At 41.2% G+C, this 18,179-nt stretch overlaps 1 protein-coding gene across 3 annotated transcripts in view; it reads left to right on the forward strand.

The window, feature by feature from the left end:
• SPAG6 (sperm associated antigen 6) overlaps nucleotides 1-18,179 on the forward strand; it is a 65,871-nt gene that overhangs the window by 36,199 nt on the left and 11,493 nt on the right. For 2 of the 3 annotated variants that reach the window (XM_042991208.1, XM_042991209.1), the window contains exons 5-8: nucleotides 6,266-6,471; nucleotides 7,427-7,600; nucleotides 8,980-9,132; nucleotides 12,252-12,443. In XM_042991208.1, the coding sequence (XP_042847142.1) occupies nucleotides 6,266-6,471; nucleotides 7,427-7,600; nucleotides 8,980-9,132; nucleotides 12,252-12,443 (725 nt within the window). The remainder of the gene's footprint in view (nucleotides 1-6,265; nucleotides 6,472-7,426; nucleotides 7,601-8,979; nucleotides 9,133-12,251; nucleotides 12,444-18,179) is intronic. The other variant, XM_042991211.1, reaches the window with a different exon arrangement.

An 18,179-nucleotide genomic window follows, 5' to 3' on the forward strand; every position in this document is an offset into this window, starting at 1 on the left:
TTAAAAACCAGGCGGTTTCACATTAACAATCAGATTTCTGGCCTCTCTCGAAAAATCCCGAGATCTGACAACGGGAGGCCTTTATCCCTACGTGGCAACGCTGGGCGGAGGCTAAGGGATCGCCGCTGCTTGTAGTCAGTGCATAGCCTTTTCCACTTTCCTGCTGCCTCCCCTCGCCGTGTTTTTCTCACCCCTCTGACTTCATTTCTTTTAGTTACCTTCCTGGGCCCTGTGGACACGTGAGTTTACCACCCCAGATCTAAACAAACAACCAGCCGCCGCAATTGAGACAAGTTGAGGGGTTGAGGCCACTGTGAGCACTTCTCCCTGATTTCTCTATTTGACCTGTAACAGCCATGGCTGTTATATACACTGACGGGCGTTCCTGTCCTCTTCTGGCCACAACATAAAGCCATTTCTAGTCTTCCGTTCGGCCAACTCGAGACAGCACTAATTTTACGAATGTTGTCATCCTTGGAAGTCCTCCCTTTATGCTGTGTCCCTTTTTGTCTTAATATTAAAGTGTACTAAGCTTTTTTTTGATTTTTCTAAATGAAGGATTTTCATCCAGGGGCGACTGGGTGGCTCAGTCAGCTAGGCGTCCGGCTTCAGCTCAGGTCATGATCTCTTAGTTCACGAGTTCGAGCCCCATGTCGGGCCCTCTGCTGACAGCTCGGAGCCTGGAGCCTGCTTGGGATTCTGTGTCTCCCTCTCTCTCTGCTCCTCCCCCACTTGTGTGAGCGCTCTCTCCCTCTCTCTCTCTCTCTCTCTCTCGCTCTCAGAAATAATAAATGAATAATCTTATAAAAAAGATTTTGACCCATTTAAGTTGTAACACTTCACATCTGTCAGTGAGAGAGGACTACAAATTCAGCCTTTATTTTGTTGGGAAAAAGAAGAAACAAACCCCAGATCCTGAGAACAGCACGGAATGAAATTCTTAAGAAAAAGCAACTGTGTAAGAAGCAAGGAGTTCTCACCCCCAAATTTCATGTTGTTAATATTTAAAGAATTGTATGCACATCAGCCACATATATACATGTTACTAGAAATGACCACGAGGGGCGCCTGGCTGGCTCAGTTGGTTAAGCATCTGACTCTTGTTTTGGCTCAAGTCGTGATCTCATGGGATCGAGCTCGGCATCGGGCTCCGTGCTGCCAACGTGGGAATGCCGGTGTGGGTCACTCTTCACACTTCTGCCTCTCAGTTTTTCCATGATCGTTTTTGGTTTTTGTTTTTTGTTTTTTTTTTTTAAATTTTTTTAACGTTTTGATTTTTATTTTTGAGACAGAGAGAGACAGAGCATGAACGGGGGAGGGGCAGAGAGAGAGGGAGACACAGAATCGGAAGCAGGCTCCAGGCTCCGAGCCGTCAGCCCAGAGCCCGACGCGGGGCTCGAACTCACGGACCGTGAGATCGTGACCTGAGCTGAAGTCGGACGCTTAACCGACTGAGCCACCCAGGCGCCCCAATGATCGTTTTTTTTTTTTAAAGTTTATTTATCTTTTAAGAGAGAGAACATGTGCAAGTGGGGGAGAGGCAGTGAGAGAAGAAGGAGAGAGAAAGAGGGAGAATCCCAAGCAGGCTCCACGCTGTCAGAAGGAGCCTGACGCGGGACTCGATTCCACGAACTGTGAGATCACGACCTGAGTCAAAACCAAGTGTTAGACGCTTAACCAACCAAGCCACCCAGGTGTCCCTCTGCATCTTTCTTTGTATAACTGCTTCCAATCTTGCTTGTTATCTAACGGTAATGATTATGGTGAATGTTACTGCCTAGTAGACGATTTACTTTTTAAAAACTAAGTTTTGAAGATTTAGTTAAAATTTTAAATGAGGCTATTCTCAGGCACTAAGATACATTTCTTGACCCGCTGCTTTTCTTCTGGTCACACCTTTAATGAGCACCTGAGGCTATATGTATCAATCTTTGATTTTCTAAGTAGGGTAATTGAACCAAAATTCATTTTCAAATTAGACTTAAAAATGAACCCATGACATTTCTCCTACGGGAAGTGATTTTTAAATGTACCAGAATTCGCTGTGCATTGGTTACAAAGGCTGCTCTTTTCAGGGTAGAAAAGCACAGGACAAAAGAAGAGGGGAGAAGGAGGTGACGTGGGAGGCATTGCCTGGGACGCCCCGTGTACATTTTCCCCAGCCACACCACAGACTTGACTCCTAGCTCCGCACTGGCAGGGGTCTGTTCGTGCATTCGCCCTGGGCTAAGTCTGCTAGGACAGAACAGTGGCTTATACTGCTTCCCCAAGATCCGGCCAAGTTTCTCTCACTCAGTGAGCACTTCATGAACACCTGACGACCAGAGGAAGAGAGGAAAATACGTCCATTTACCGAGGAGGAGAGAGGACGGGATTACGCCAGGATGTTTTTGGCTCTAAGCTACAGACTATCAAGTACAAACGGCCTAACCGATAAGGACATTTTTTAGTTTCCGTGGCACACAAGTTCAGAGTCAGGGCAATTCCGGGGTTGGCTATGCAGCCGAACAGTATCAGGGAGGACCCAGACGTTTTTCATTTTTGTGCTCAGCCATCCTCAGAATATTGGCGACTTCTTCCGTTATAGTTGCGAGATGGATGTAGGAGTTCCAGATGTCATTCACACACTTGCCCATGTCCAGCAAAGAGTCGGTGTTTCCTCCTCCTTTGTTTCCATTTATGGCAGAGAAAAACCTTTCACAGATGCTTCTAGTTGACTTCTCCTCAGGCCCCGGCTGACAAAGGCTACCGGGTGGACACCAACAGTGACTGGCACAGAAATGCCAGAGACAGCAGGAGTAGGGAAAGGAGAAGGATATGCCATAGGAAAAAGAGTAGTGACAGAGGCAGGATGAAATTGTCTGTAGCATGTGTAATATGGTACAGTGTGCATCCTCTAGGCCGACTGTGTTTTTTTGATGTTTGTTTCTTTGAGAGAGACGGAGAGTGAGCATGGGAGGGGCAGAGAGAGAGAATCCCAAGCAGGCTCCTCACTGCCAACGCAGAGCCTGATGCGGGGCTCGAACTGACAAACTGAGCCACCCAGGTGCCCCCCGGCCTACTGTGTTCTTACCTGTCTAGGCACTGCCTTATCCCTTGTGTCTATGAAGGTAGTAGAATGATAGCATTCGCAAATAACGACGTGTGTCTGATCCCAGTTTGTATAGGACCATATCCATTTGGAGACGTGACGTATATGAAGTCTCAAGTACAGAATGAGTCGGCTCCATCCATGTTGTGGGAAGCTTGCTACCTTCACAGGAAGTCTTCCTCCAGGGCCATCCCTGGCCTTCCTCACATTTAACATCACTGTTGTGGACAGAGTGGAGAACAGCTTGGGGGGCGCCGGGGTGGCTCAGTTGGTTAAGAATCTTTAGCACAGAGCCCACTTCAGATCCTCTGTCCCTCATCTCTCTTGGCCCCTCCCCAACTCAGGCCCCCCCACCCCCTCAGAAAAAAAAAAAAAACAAAACAAAAAAACACACCAAAAAAAGAGAATAGCTTTGGTTGGGATTGGGTAACAAGTCAGAAGAACAGAGTTTGCTTTATTATTAACATTATAGACTTTTATTTATTATTATTATTAACATTTATTATTAACACGATAGAGTTGAGGAAACGGAGGGTATGGCACTCTAACAGCAAGTCAAGAAAAGGATAAAATGCATGGGAATTACAAAGATAATAGATTTTTTTAAAAAAGAATCTCAGTGTTTATTAACGGTTTGCCGCATATCGTTACTCTTAGGAAACATTAAAAAAAAAAAGTGAACATTCACATAGATGAACGGATCCTTCTGTTGTTTCGAAACAAAACGTGCAGCCCATTACAGACCTTCTCAACTTACAACAGGGTTATGTCCTGAGAAATCCATTGTGAACCGAAAAGATCCTAAGTCGAAAACGCGTTATTTTTTTTTAATTTTTTTTTCAACATTTATTTATTTTTGAGACAGAGAGAGAGAGAGCATGAACAGGGGAGGGTCAGAGAAAGAGGGAGACACAGAATCCGAAACAGGCTCCAGGCTCTGGGCTGTCAGCACAGAGCCCGACGCGGGGCTCGAACCCGCGGACCGCGAGATCATGACCTGAGCCGAAGTCGGACGCTTAACCCACTGAGCCACCCAGGCGCCGCCGAAAACGCGTTTGACACACCTAACCTGCAGCTTAGCCTCGCCGACCTTAAACGTGCTCCGAACACGTACATTCGCCTCCGGTTGGGCAAAATCATCAGACGCAGAGACTACTTTGTAACGGAGTGCTGAGTGTCTCCCGTAATTTAGCGAGCACGGCACGGAAGGCGGAACACAGAAGGGTCGCGTGGGTGCAGCGCGGTTGTGAGTGTATCGGTTGTTCCGCCTGGTGACGGCGCGGCTGTCCCGGGAGCTGAGGCTTCGCCGTCCCTGCCCAGCATCAGCAGACAGCCTAGCGCCTGTGTAGGTATCGATGGCCTGGGAAAAGCTCCGAACTCAGAATTCAAAGCACGGTTTCTGCTGAACGTATATCGCCTTCACACCATCATCAGGCTGCAAACTCTTAAGCCAAATCATCCCAAGGCGGGACTGTGTATACATTCCAGGTGCTCTTAAATATGTACACATAAAGTTGACATGACTACAGCACCTGGATTATTTGGACTGAATCGAATTAAGTAACATGTTACTAATTAACGAAATATGAAAATTCTATACATAAATCACGTACGGTATCACACTTTACGTTTTCTTTCACTTTTCCCCGGGTGCGACAGATAACAGTAATCACCTATTTCACCTGCTGTCTCCATGGGTCTTCAGGTAATTGCAGTAGAATCCCAGAGAAGCTTCTGGGGAATCTGTTATATTGGGAGGTTGATATTCCAGTCTGTTGCTGTTGTCCTTTTTTATTTTTTAACCATCTTCCTCTTATCTGCCTCTCGTTCTTGAGATTACATATTAACTTCCCATTGCATTTCATATTTCATGTTAGATTTTTGAAATGGAAACATGCTTGCTAATCAATGTAGTGTTAATTTGTAGAGGTGGGTCATGTGCACCAGAGTTGATGTGCGTCTGACACATAATAACCTTCCATTGATACTCATCTAATGAGAGAAGGAATGCATCATTTATATAATATTGGAACTTCTAGGATAATTATAATAATTGAAGGAAAACAAATATTGGACACTGTAACCTGTATTTTTTAACATTATTTCCTTTTAGAAAATGTGATATTACCAATCTTTTGAGAAATTAAACACTGTGTGTTTTTTTTCTTAATGAAAGACTTTAAGTGATATGCTAAATAGGTATCTTAGCTTGGCTATTAAGACATAAATTACCAAGGCACTACAAATCTGGGAAAATGAGAACATAATCTGGAAGGAAGAGATTATAGAAATGGGTATATGTGATTCAGTAAGAGAGGGCATGAATACGACGAGAGGAGAATCCGTAACTATGTATGGTGTTTTAACTTCTCAAAAGACATTTTTTACATATATATTATATATTGTATATTATATATTATATGGGTCTGCCTGCTTGTTTCCCTCACTCTATAATTTAAGATGGGTTATTTTTACAGCTGTTTTTCTTGGACACACAAGTAAATCGGCATGTATATTCAAAAGGTTTTACTTCTGACATGCAAAATGGTTAAGAGAAATGCTTTCCCTTGTGTAAACATAAACATTTATGTATTAAAGCATGTTCAGTTGTAGATCTCATTTTACACGTATAGTGAAAACGCATCTTTTAATTTTGAACAAGTTAAATTCTTTTAAAAAGTACTGTCAGATGAAAGGAATTTAAAAATTGACATTATTGGCCCAAGATTCATGTTAATGTTTACTCATGTAAATAGCACAAAATACTGCCTAATTAGTGTGGTTGGTAAATTTTTGGTACTTTAATTTTCTCTGTTATTGTAAACCATGCATAAAATGCTCGCCTATTGAGAAGTGAAGAATTGTCAGAGCTTAAACAGCTGACATCTGCTTACTCTCTTAAAAAAAAAAAAAAAAAGAATAACAAGCCATTTCAGCCTAATCTACCTCAAATGTGTTCATGTAAATGGAGGTCCGTCTATTGACCTGTATTCTTTTCAGCTCAGGATTGGTCCACATGGTTTATGAAACCGGGAAGGCTGATTTGAAATGCAGATGTCGACACAGTGAAGTACACCCTCCCCTTTTTTCTTTGCTGTATCTGTCAGGGTGAAAAATGGCTTGCACAAGGGTCAGTCACCCATCCTCACTTCATCACTTTTCTTGGACCCACAGAACTGTCACAAGCTGTGGTGGACGCGGGAGCAGTTCCTCTGTTAGTCCTCTGTATCCAGGAGCCAGAAATTGCTTTGAAAAGGATTGCTGCTTCGGCCCTCAGTGATATTTCAAAGCATTCTCCAGAGTTAGCACAGACCGTAGTGGACGTGGGGGCCATCGCTCACTTAGCCCAGATGATCCTGAACCCCGATTCCAAATTAAAGGTACTCGAAAATGAAGTTCAGACAAACAAACAGACGAATCAGGCTTCCGACTACCTAAGAAAATAGAAATGGGAGGAGCTTAATATTGTACATTTAAAAATAATTAGGAGGTTATTGAAGACAGATATGGGTATGTTATGTATTTGGTCTTTTAATATGTGGACCTTCTGCTGTAGAGATTAGACGATAGACATATCTGGTTAAAATATGCGCAATGCTGTAGACTGCACGCGGCATCAGTATGAACACTATTAAATAAGGAATTAATTACACAATGACTGAATCTCAGGGTGGGCAGGGGCCCAAAGGTTTTCTAGCCCACCACTATTATGTTTAAGTTTCTTATGAAAATTGCCGTGTTTATCTTAGTCATTTTGTTTTTAGTTTCCTTCATTGTATCGAGATTTATTTCTATGTCTTTTTTTTTTTACAGCTTTCTACGATCTAATTTTCAGTGAATAGTCACTAACTATACTTGCATATTGTAGTAGTTATTTTCTATAAGATTTTAAAATCTTAGTTAATGTTAACTCAGTCATGGAAAGTTCTTTGAAACGGTATCAGCATGATGCCCAAAATAAGAGGTGACTTCGGCTTGATCATTTTTGTACTACATTACCGCCCGTGTCATAAATTAATAATGTGAGTGTTAATTAAGAAATATAATTCATCCAAAGGTCATCTTCTTTGATCATCTGCATGGATAAAGAGACTTAAATAGTCCACAGAAGGATGAAGACATTTAACTTGGAGATTAGGGAATTTAAGAAATGGAGTATTTAGGTATAAGAGAGTAGGAATTGATGGTCTCAAGACTCCTAAAATCTAAGGTTGTGTTAGAAATGTAGTTGTCTTTTCCCTTTTATCCAGGAATTTGAGTGTAAAGCTGTTCAGATCGGAGCTCTGCAACAAGCTCTGTGTCACGTTTCGTTTTATTTTGGGTTTCGCTCCACAGCGTCAGGTCCTTTCGGCTCTCAGTCAGATTGCGAAGCACTCCGTGGACCTGGCAGAAATGGTGGTTGAGGCAGAGATTTTCCCAGTTGTACTCACCTGCCTGAAGGACAAAGATGACTACGTGAAGAAAAATGCTTCTACTTTAATTAGAGAGATTGCAAAACATACACCGGAGGTAAAAAAAAAAAAAAAAAAAAAAATATATATATATATATATATATATATACACACACACACGTATATGTATACGTATACATACGTATACGTATACATACGTATATATACGTATACGTGTATATATATACACGTATACATATATATACACGTATATATATATATACATATATATACATATATACATATGTATACATATATATACGTGTATATATATGTATACATATATATAGGGTTTTAAGCTACAGGAACACGTAGTTCGTTTTTATGTAAAACATCGGTTTGTTTACAGGGCATGAGTGCTGTGCCACACGATCTGGTTGGGTGAGGGCTTCTCATCCTCAGCGCTATGGACACTTTGGACGGGGTGATTCTTTGTTGCCGGGGCCTGTCCTGTACCCCATAGGATGGATGTTTAGCGGCCTTCCTGGCCTCTCCCCACTAGACGCCAGTAGTACCCCTACCCCCATCACGACAAAAATGTCTCCAGAGATTGCCAGATGTTTCCCAGGGGACAAAAAAGTGCCCCTAGGTGAGAACCACCGGGTTATGTCAAAGGAGTTTGAGCCTAAAATCTCAGTTTTTTAATAATTTCCTGCTTTCCTCTTCTAAATTGTGGGGGCCGTGGGCTTTTGACATCCAGGCCATTCTAGGTCAGCTGGGAGTAGTGCGAGACAGTGTGCCTCTGGGTGTGAAGAGACCGCCAGGCCCACAGCCTCGAATCACCCCTCTACTAACTGCTTGAGTTCTCAGATGCTGAAGGAGTAACGACGAAGCAAGTCCGGGTAGATTCTCAAGTTGTATTTTCTCCCGTGTATATTTTGACGGATCAATTTCATTTCACTAAACTTAGTTCAAGTCCTCATTCTTTTTGTCACCTCACATCTTCATCTGGTTGAGATGGTTCAAGATTGAAGACTGGCAATCAGCCAGTAATCATTGCTAGCGAAGGGGGGATAATTAGGCTAGAATATTTCCAGTCTGACATTGTCTTTTGGCATCCGGTGATTAATGTGCTCCAGACTCCCGCATTGTGACTGGGGGTTTCCGTAGTTAGCTAGTTATGAACTAGCCCTAGGCTTAGTGTCTAGGTGAGGAATTTTGACATCCATTAAAATCAGGATGAAAGGTGTGCTATCGATGCATGAAAAATTGAAACCACCGAGTGGCTCCTCACCACGAGTCTATCTGCACTTTTGAAACTGCGGGATTATTATACTTGTACGTTTCCTTAATGAATACAATAATCTCACTAAATACTTCCAATTTCACTAGATGGCTTTTAGGTCCTCCCTAAAAAAAATTTGGCAAGACTAAAGTCATATTTGCAGGCCACCTTACGCTCCACGGTCACGGTGATTGGCTCTCCTTGTCTCCTAGCTTTCCCAGCTGATAGTTAACACAGGAGGAGTGGCTGCCGTGACTGACTGTATCGGGTCCTGCAAAGGAAACATAAGATTGCCTGGCATCATGATGCTCGGCTATGTCGCGGCTCATTCTGAGAACCTGGCGATGGCGGTGATCGTCTCCAAGGTCTGTGCTTGTGTCATTTCATCTAGTTACTGCAGGGACGTGTTCTAACACAGAGCCACAGACACATGCTCTCCCACAGAGTATAAAGCATAACTGACAGGAGTAAAAGAACTACCTGAACAAATGGTTTCGAGGCTCATGAATAAGTGTCCCAAAGCAACGCTTGAAATAAAGTTTACTCTGCAGGAGTTTACAATTGTAGCCAGTGTTTAGTAGCAGCCAACTATCAACGCCTCTGAGTATTGGTATTTTGTGCGTTTAAATAGCCAATGTACTGGGCCCCTGGGTGGCTCAGTCGGTTAAGCGTCTGACTCTTGGTTCCGGCTCGGGTCATGATCTCATGGTCTGTGAGTTCGAGCCCTGTGGCAGGCTCTGCGCTGACAGCGTGGAGCCCGCTGGGGATGCCCTCTCTCCCTCTCTCTCCGCCCCCTCCCCTGAGCGCTCTTTCTCTCTCAAAAACAAATAAGCTTGAAAAAATATTGAGTGTATTTGGATCTTGAAGGATTGACTGCACATTTACAGACACTTAAAGCACACTTTGATTTATGTATGAAACAACTGTTATAAACAACATTCCTGGTGGTCGTCTTTATTATTCTCTGACGTCTACACATTATCCTGTTTCCTGTCATTTGGGTAGGAGATGACAAGACTAGGTCTTCCCTTCTTTACCCGCCTTCTCTCCGTCAGCTTTCGTGAACTAATTTCTCTTCTCAGAGGTAGGCAATTCAGAGGACACATCAGATAGTAATGTTTTTGTTTCCTTGCTCTAGGGATTTGGCCCTATCTCAGCTCGGTATTGACCCACCACGGAGTGTCGCCTTGGCACATAGTAGGTGCTCGAAAAGTATTTCTTGAATGAATAAATACTGATCTCCCAGAGAATGCTTCAAAAGCTGTAGGCTTACAGTGTCTCTGGCAACCCTCTAGGGTGTGGGTTTCTTATCAGCATAGAAAACCTGCTGCTGTATGTTAAACAGAAGTGTGGATTTTTTTTTATATCCCTTGCTAATCCTCAGAATAAAGAGGAACCTCAGATCTTTATTTTCTACCTATTCCTTGATAATTCTTTGCTCCCCTCCCTTTTTATCCTGCGCTTTTCCTTTTGTTCTTCTATTACCAAAGACTGTGATAGCGACTAGAGCGGTGGTACCGCTTTCTGAAGGGTCACCGTGGGGATATTATTGGGATTTTCGATTTGCAGTTCTCTGCGCAGAGTCAGAAAGCTTACACGTAGGAAAGCATGTAAGAAGCCATTACTTTTGCTCCCCGTGTTTCTTCCCCAAACCAACCAGGAGGCGCTCCCCTCCTTTGGTCTAGGGTCGCCGCTGTCCTCTCCCACCTAGTTTGCCCTTCAGTCAGTGAAGAGCGGGGTGGAGGCAGCCGCAGTTTGAGGCAAACCACACAGAGCCACGTTATTCTTTCCTTTTCCTCCGCGGTACAGGGCCTAGTAACAACTCACATTCAAATAACACTTGGTAATTTTCAAAGCACATTCATAACAACCGAGGCCAGTAAGTCAGAATTTGGGGGGATGGGGAGAAGGTGCCTTCTCTCCCTCTTGCTGCTTCGTTCGTGATGTATCCCAGAAGTATGGGGTTTCTGGAAAGGTTCCTCACTCTGCAGACAGATCTGACCTTTTTCGTATTGGCAGATGCACATTTTTAGTTGTAAGAAGGAAGCCAGTGAAGAGATATGGCAGGTTTCTTCAGGAAATTGGTCTTACTAATAACCAAATTTAAAGGCAGACGAGGGACGCCTGGGTGGCTCGGTTGGTTAAGCGTCTGGCTCTTGGTTTCAGTTCAGATCGTGATTTGTGAGTTCAAGCCCCGCATCGGACTCTGTGCTGACAGGGCAGAGCCTGCTTGGGATTCTCTCTCTCTCTGCCCCTCTCCTGCTCATACACTCACCCTCTCTCTCTCAAAATACATAAATGAACTTTTAAAAAAATAAATAAAAAATACAGGCAGACAAAAAGAAAGTATACATGATCGTTTGGCCTTTGCTATGGTAGCCTGACCATGTGACAAGATTGGCTTTTATGATACTAAATTTAAGGTGATAATTATCCTTTTTTTATGACTAAATTTTTTTAAGTTTTATTTATTTATTTTGAAAGAGAGAGAGAGAGAGCACACACATCAGCAGGAGAGGGGCAGAGAGAGGGAGACAGAATCCCGAACAGGATCTGCACTTGTCAGTGCGGAGCCTGATGCAGGGTTTGAACCCATGAACCGTGAGATCGTGACCTGAGCCAAAATCAAGTGTCAGATGCTTCACCGACTGAGCCACCCAGGCGCCCTGAGGTGATAATTATTATAGTCTCAAATGAGTTAGGAAGTTATGCCTGTACAGAATTTGGAATTATAAATCGATTTGGTTATTTGAGTCTTCCTTGCGTATATAAACTATGGTGTCTTTGAGACCCGTTAGTTAATTCTGCTTTGAGTATCGAGATAAAACTGAAGCCTGAGCGAAATATAAGCACATGCTATCTGTATAACAAAAGTAATCATTTCTACTTTGACATTTAATCATGTTAAAACGGAAAAAACTATCGTTTAAAAGTTAGCCAAAATAAGTGAAAATTATTTAGTATTCAGGAAAGTTTTTAGTGAAGGTACTTCATCTAAATGTTACTTAAATGGAATTCTGGCTCGTTCTTGTAATTTTGGATCTATAGTAGTTATTTTGTTGTCAGATCTATTATACTTGGTGAAAGGTGATTTTTTAAAGGATTCTAAATTAACTTTTTAAACAAAGGCCGATAAAAGGTTTCAAAACCCTGAGCACTTTTATTTTGTCACAGTGGAATCTGGTTTTGCCCGTAATATGCTAGCCCGGGACATCTGTTGTTTGGTTAAATGCCTATTTGGGGAGGAAACGCTAGCAGAGATGTTCTTAGTTTAGTTGGATTGTTACAGATAATTAAGGTAAATTAGTTCTAGTCATTTTATCGACTTGAAAAATGACAGCCCCTGTGATGTGCTCATTTATCGAACCGTTGAGGAAAAAAAGGATCAAGGCCAAAATGATGCCTTCTCATGTTTGGGAGACACGGGAGCCTCTTTAATCCCGCTCTGGATTCATACCACTCGCTCTTTTGATGGACGCTGCAGGCTGTGCCCCAGTTGTCGGTCTGCCTGTCCGAAGAGCCAGAAGATCACATTAAGGCTGCGGCCGCCTGGGCCCTGGGACAGATTGGGAGACATACCCCGGAGCACGCGCGGGCCGTTGCCGTCACAAACACCCTGCCCGTACTGCTTTCGCTGTACATGTCCACGGAGAGCTCAGAGGATCTTCAGACAAAAGTAAGCGCTTCCTTTTTAACAGCTGGATGAAAATTTGCTAGACCTGACCCATTCTTAAAAATAATGTCATTTTAAAGGTGTTAAAATGGTTCCATGATTATGGATCATGCTGATCTTATTAGTCAAGAAATACAAACTTGTCAGAAGAACTGAGGTTGAGGTGGCTTTTCTTTGAAAATCAGTTGCCCTTATCTCCAAAAGTCAGTGATATATATATGTATGATCTATATATGTGATGATCTATATATATGATCTATATCATATATCTATATATGATATCTATATATGTATGATCTATACATATGATCTATATATGTATATAGATATATATATCATGTATATATATGTATGTATATATATATATATTTTTTTTTTTTAAGTCAGTGATGTATTTTAAAGAAAGTTCTCTATAGTTGCAGTGTGGTTTGTAAAGTGAATGACTGGGTTTTGCATTCTGCATTCACGTTGACTTTTCTTTTTTTTTTTTTTTAACATTTACTTATTTTTGACACAGAGAGAGACAGAGCATGAACGGGGGAGGGGCAGAGAGAGAGGGAGACACAGAATCGGAAGCAGGATCCAGGCTCTGAGCTGTCAGCCCAGAGCCGGACACGGGGCTTGAACTCACGGACCGTGAGATCGTTACCTGAGCTGAAGTCGGATGCTCAACCGACTGAGCCACCCAGGCGCCCCAACACGTTGACTTTTCTTATGGAATCGGAATTGAATAATAGGATTCTGGAGGTGGAATTGGTTAGAACTTTGGTCCGGTTAACATTAAAAAATTGAGTCGAAAAGAATTTAAGGTGCTTTCCAAAGGTATAATACAAGTGGTCAGAGGGTATTCTTGAAGCCATGATCTACCTCTTCTAACTCCAAGTCTGCTTGATCTTTTAATTATATGTTTTGTTTGTTCCTTAAAAGAAAAATGTCCATAAGATTCACTAAGTTAAACATTTATATATCATACATTAAAATTTTTTTTTTAATTTTTTTTTTAATTATTTTTTTGAGAGAGAGAGAGGGAGACACAGAATCCAAAGCAGGCTCCAGGCTCCGAGCTGTCAGCACAGAGTCTGATGAGGGGCTCAAACCCACAAACTGTGAGATCATGACCTGAGCCAAAGTTGGACACTTAACCAACTGAGCCACCCAGGTGCCCTAAATCATGTATTTTTAAAAAAGACAAGCTTTCTGAAAAAATATTACCAGCTACTAGAAAGAGTCACAAAGCATGAGTTTAATTAGGATGGGTTGTTTAATAGTTTTAGAATTTCAAAGAAAGAAAAAATGTTTCCCAGGATAGTCCCTATACTTTTCTGAAAGCAGTTTGCAGAATCGACTTGGACTGAGGAAAGTGCACAGAAAAGATAATAATTCAAAATAAACTAACGATAGTAAGTTAAATTCCATTTAAATTTTAGTTAAAACAATAAATTAACAAATCGGAAAGCATGTTTGCTGAAGCAACTTTACATGGTGTAACAAGGCAGGAAATTTACTTGAACGATACAGCTGAGGGGTTCTGAAAGTTACAGAATCACTTACTGGCTTTATAAACTTCTAAAAGTGAATTTATGTTTGTTTGGTTATATTTACACGTTATTTCACTACAGATTCATTGAAGGAAGTTTACTTCTAAGACTAACAGTTTTTCAATTTTTGTAAGACTTTCCAGATCACCGCAATGATTTAATAGATTCAGGGCTTCCCTTACATTTCTCCAGCGTCGAGTGGATGCTGGCTGGCAGTGCTTGGTAGAGAGGAAGACTGACAATATGCCAAGGCCTTTCCCTGGCTAACAGTTCTGTGACTCTTTGGCTTTCTGGTGAGAAACCACAATCGCCTTTCCAGTTTTGAGTTGTCCAAGTACAGCTGATTTACATATGTATCATTTCAACCTATGTATGTAGTTCTCTTTTTGCCTCATATTTTTTTAACCCATCACCCTGCTTGCCTTTTCTTCCTCCCTCTTTTCTCTCATTCGCACCTCCACTCCCCCCCCCCCCCCACCTCCCTCCTCATTTCTTACCCTTCCCACCCTGACCTCTAGCGGTCCAAAGACTACGGCCTCCCCTAGCAGGGTCTCCACAGGTACAAGCTGTGCCCGATATGTAATAATAATCATGTTCAACTTCTGGATTACCAAGACATAAAGTATTAGCAGTATCTATCACTTTCAGATTCCTGCACTGAACAACTTTTATTTGCCTTTAAGTTTTAGAAATAAAGGCATATGTTAGCTATAGACTGAATAATCAATCGTGGAGTCAAGAGCATTTATAGTTTGAGAAACCCTTATAAATAGTGTCTTAGGTAGCACTGTATACTTTTTACACGCTACTAAGTTTATACAACTTGGTTTTTCATGAATTGTTATCATGTTAGGTTGTATAAATATCACTAGAGTAAAATAGGTTTGAGAACTTCACCTTTTGAAATAAGATTGTTTTTATTGTGTGTAAGTTTCACAAAATTAGTTTTATTCAAACATTCAGGTTTACTCATAGAAGTTAAGGTTCCTTTTGTCTATGTTTGATACAATATTTATTTTCAGGAAATACAGTGGGTATTAAATTAAAAAGCGCGATCTTTATCAATCATTATCCTGTCAGCAATCTTTCCAAGGCCTTTTAAGTCCATCCAAATATTTTCTTATTGTAGGGACTTGATTATTATTTTTGCTTCCCCAAGGTTTCTTGGATTCTAACCTTGGTTGTTTTAAGGGCTTTACAATGAAAGTCCAAGTCTGTTTGATTTGACATTATCTCAGTAGGGAAAAATGTATCCAAGAGCTTTAGGAACCGTCTAATGGCATTTCTCATTTGTTACTCTGTGGCAGCTTTCACATTAAAGGCCACGTTGAAGTTCATTTTGTCCCAAAGGCAGGTCAGCTTCTGTAAGCATTCTCTAATTGGTTCTGATCCAGGAGAACCAATGAGCAGTCCCTTGGAATTGCTCGCATGTTTTCACACAGAGCCTTCTATCTGCCTGCACCTAAGTTATTTCAAATGCCGTATTAAAAGCTGCAAGAAAATATCTAATTTTTATCTACCAAGCTCACCTACATACATTTTGAAACTATTCACACAGTTGCCTTTTCATCTGTTTTGATTTAGGGGCATCATACTGAAATGGTCCATCTTAGGTTGGCATCTGAGTAGGTTCATTCGATTACCTTCGTTACGAAAGTATTTCTAACATGACTTAATTATTGTGTTCTTCCCATCACAGTGGTCTCCCTTCGTTTTTTAGCAGCTTTATTGAAATATAGTTCATATGCCATATAATTCACCCACTTAAAGTATACAGTTCAATGGTTTTAGTACATTCACAGATGCAATCGTCCCCACAATCTAATTTTAGAACGTTTTCATTCCCCCCCCCTTAGGAATCACTCCATACCCTCCCTGCTTAGCTCCAGGCAACCATTAATTTACTTTCTGTCTTTGGAGAATTGCCTCTTCTGGGCACTTCATTTAAATGGAATTACACAGGGGCGCCTGGGTGGCTCAGTCAGTTAAGCATCCGACTTTGGCTCAGGTCATGACCTTGCGGTTGGTGAGTTTGAGCCCGGCGTCGGGCTCTGTGCTGACAGCTCAGGGCCTGGATCCTGCTTCGGATTCTGTGTCTTCCCCCTCTCACTGTCCCTCCCATGTTCATGCTCTGTCTCTCTCTGTCTCTCAATAATAAGTAAACGTTAAAAAAATTTTAACGGAATCATACATTGTATGTGGTCTTTGGTGCCTGGCTTCCTGTCACTTAGCGTAACTTTCAAGGTTCATCCATATTGTAGCACATACCAATATTTCGTTCCTTTTCATTGTCAAATAATATTCCATTGCATCACCATACTACATGTTGTTTACCCATTCACCAGTTAATGGACATTTGGCATGCTTCTACTCTTTTATTACTATGAATAATGCTGCTGTGAACATATTGTACAAGTTTGTGTGTGGATGTATGTTTTCATTTCTCTTGGGTATAAACCCAGGAGTGGCATTTGCGAGGTCATATCATAACTCTTTTTAACACTTTGAGGAACGGCCAAACTGCCTTCTAATGTGGCTGCACCATTTCCTATATTCCCACCAGCAGCGTACGGGGTTCCAATTTTTCCACATTCTTGTTGAGACTGGTTATTACCTTTGTTTCTTCGTTATAGCTCTCCCGGTAGGTGTGAATTGGTATCTCAGTGTGGTTTTGATCTGCATTTCCCTGATGGCTAATGATGCTGAAAAATCTTTTGATGTGCTTATTGGCCATTTGTGTATCTTCTTTGGAGAAATGTCTAATCAGACACTTGGCCCATTTTTAATTTGGGCTGTTACCTTTTTATTACTGAGTAGGAGTTCTTTATATATCTCAAATACAAATTCTTATCAGATGTATGATTCACAAGTATTTTCTTCCATTCTATGGGTGGTCATCAGTTTATTGACAGTGTTTTAATGGGGTTCAGTTTGTTTTTTCTTTTGTTGCTCGCCCTTTTGGAGCCCAATCTAAAAAGACTTTGCCTAACACAAGGTCATGAAGATTTATGTTCCCCCTTCCTTTTAATAACTGTGACTCTTTGGGCTACAGTGCATTCAGAACAAAATTAATTTTTGAATAAGAAACATTATTCATTTTAGGCAGTTTTCATTAATGATCATCCATTAAGGAGAGCAACAACAATTTTTGTTATTTCTTTTGTTTTCTGTGAAAAACAACTGAAGTCGTATCAAGTATTGACAATTTCATCTTGTTCATTACTATTTTTATGTGTGTTGTTAAGAGATTAAAATATAGTGTTGCTAGTCGCTTACTGTGGGTTTTACAATAGTTTTTATTAATGTGGACAGAGTCAGCTTTTAGAGATGACAGAAAAATGAATGAATATAGACCTGTACATGGTATGCTACTTTATAGGAAAACCTGGCTCAAACCCAAGTTGCCCTAAATAGACAGCTCATGACTCCTTCTCTGATATCATCATATATTATGTATACTTAAGGACAAACACTAGCTACTAAATGCTGTGACAATTAGAAAAATCCATAATCTAGTATTATTTCAAAGTAATAAATTACTTGATTTACTGAAATAATAGAGTTTGTTTACACCATATACATTCTCTATAATTCAGAGTATGAAGTTGTAAGAACTATTTTATTTTGTTCACTGCCATAAATAACCAAACATAAGGCATATTTTCTTTTTTAATCTTTTAAAATTTTTTTTAAAATTTATTTTTGAAGTGGAGAGAGAGACAGAGTGTGAATGGGGGAGGGGCAGAGAGAGAGGGATACACAGAATCCGAAGCAGGCTCCAGGCTCTGAGCTGTCAGCACAGAGCCCGATGCAGGGCTCGAACTCACGAGCTATGAGATCATGACCTGAGCCGAAGTCGGGCGCTTAACCGACTGAGCCACCCAGGTGCCCCCATTAGGCATATTTTCTAAAGGCTAATCAGTTTTAAACCCAACATATGACATGATCTTGTGTGTAGAAAATCCTAAGGAATACACACACACACACACACACACACACACACACACACACACAAATACTAGAACTAGTAAGAGTTCAAGATCACCAGATATAAAATCAGTATATTAAAATATATCATAGGTTCATATGCTGGTAATAAACAATTTAAATATGAGGGGTGCCTAGCTGACTCAGTTGGTGGAGCGGGCGACTGTTGATCTCGGGGTCATGGGTTCAAGGTCCACGATGGGTATAGGGATTA

Source organism: Panthera tigris, chromosome B4 (assembly GCF_018350195.1).
Source record: "Panthera tigris isolate Pti1 chromosome B4, P.tigris_Pti1_mat1.1, whole genome shotgun sequence".
NCBI lineage: Eukaryota > Metazoa > Chordata > Mammalia > Carnivora > Felidae > Panthera > Panthera tigris.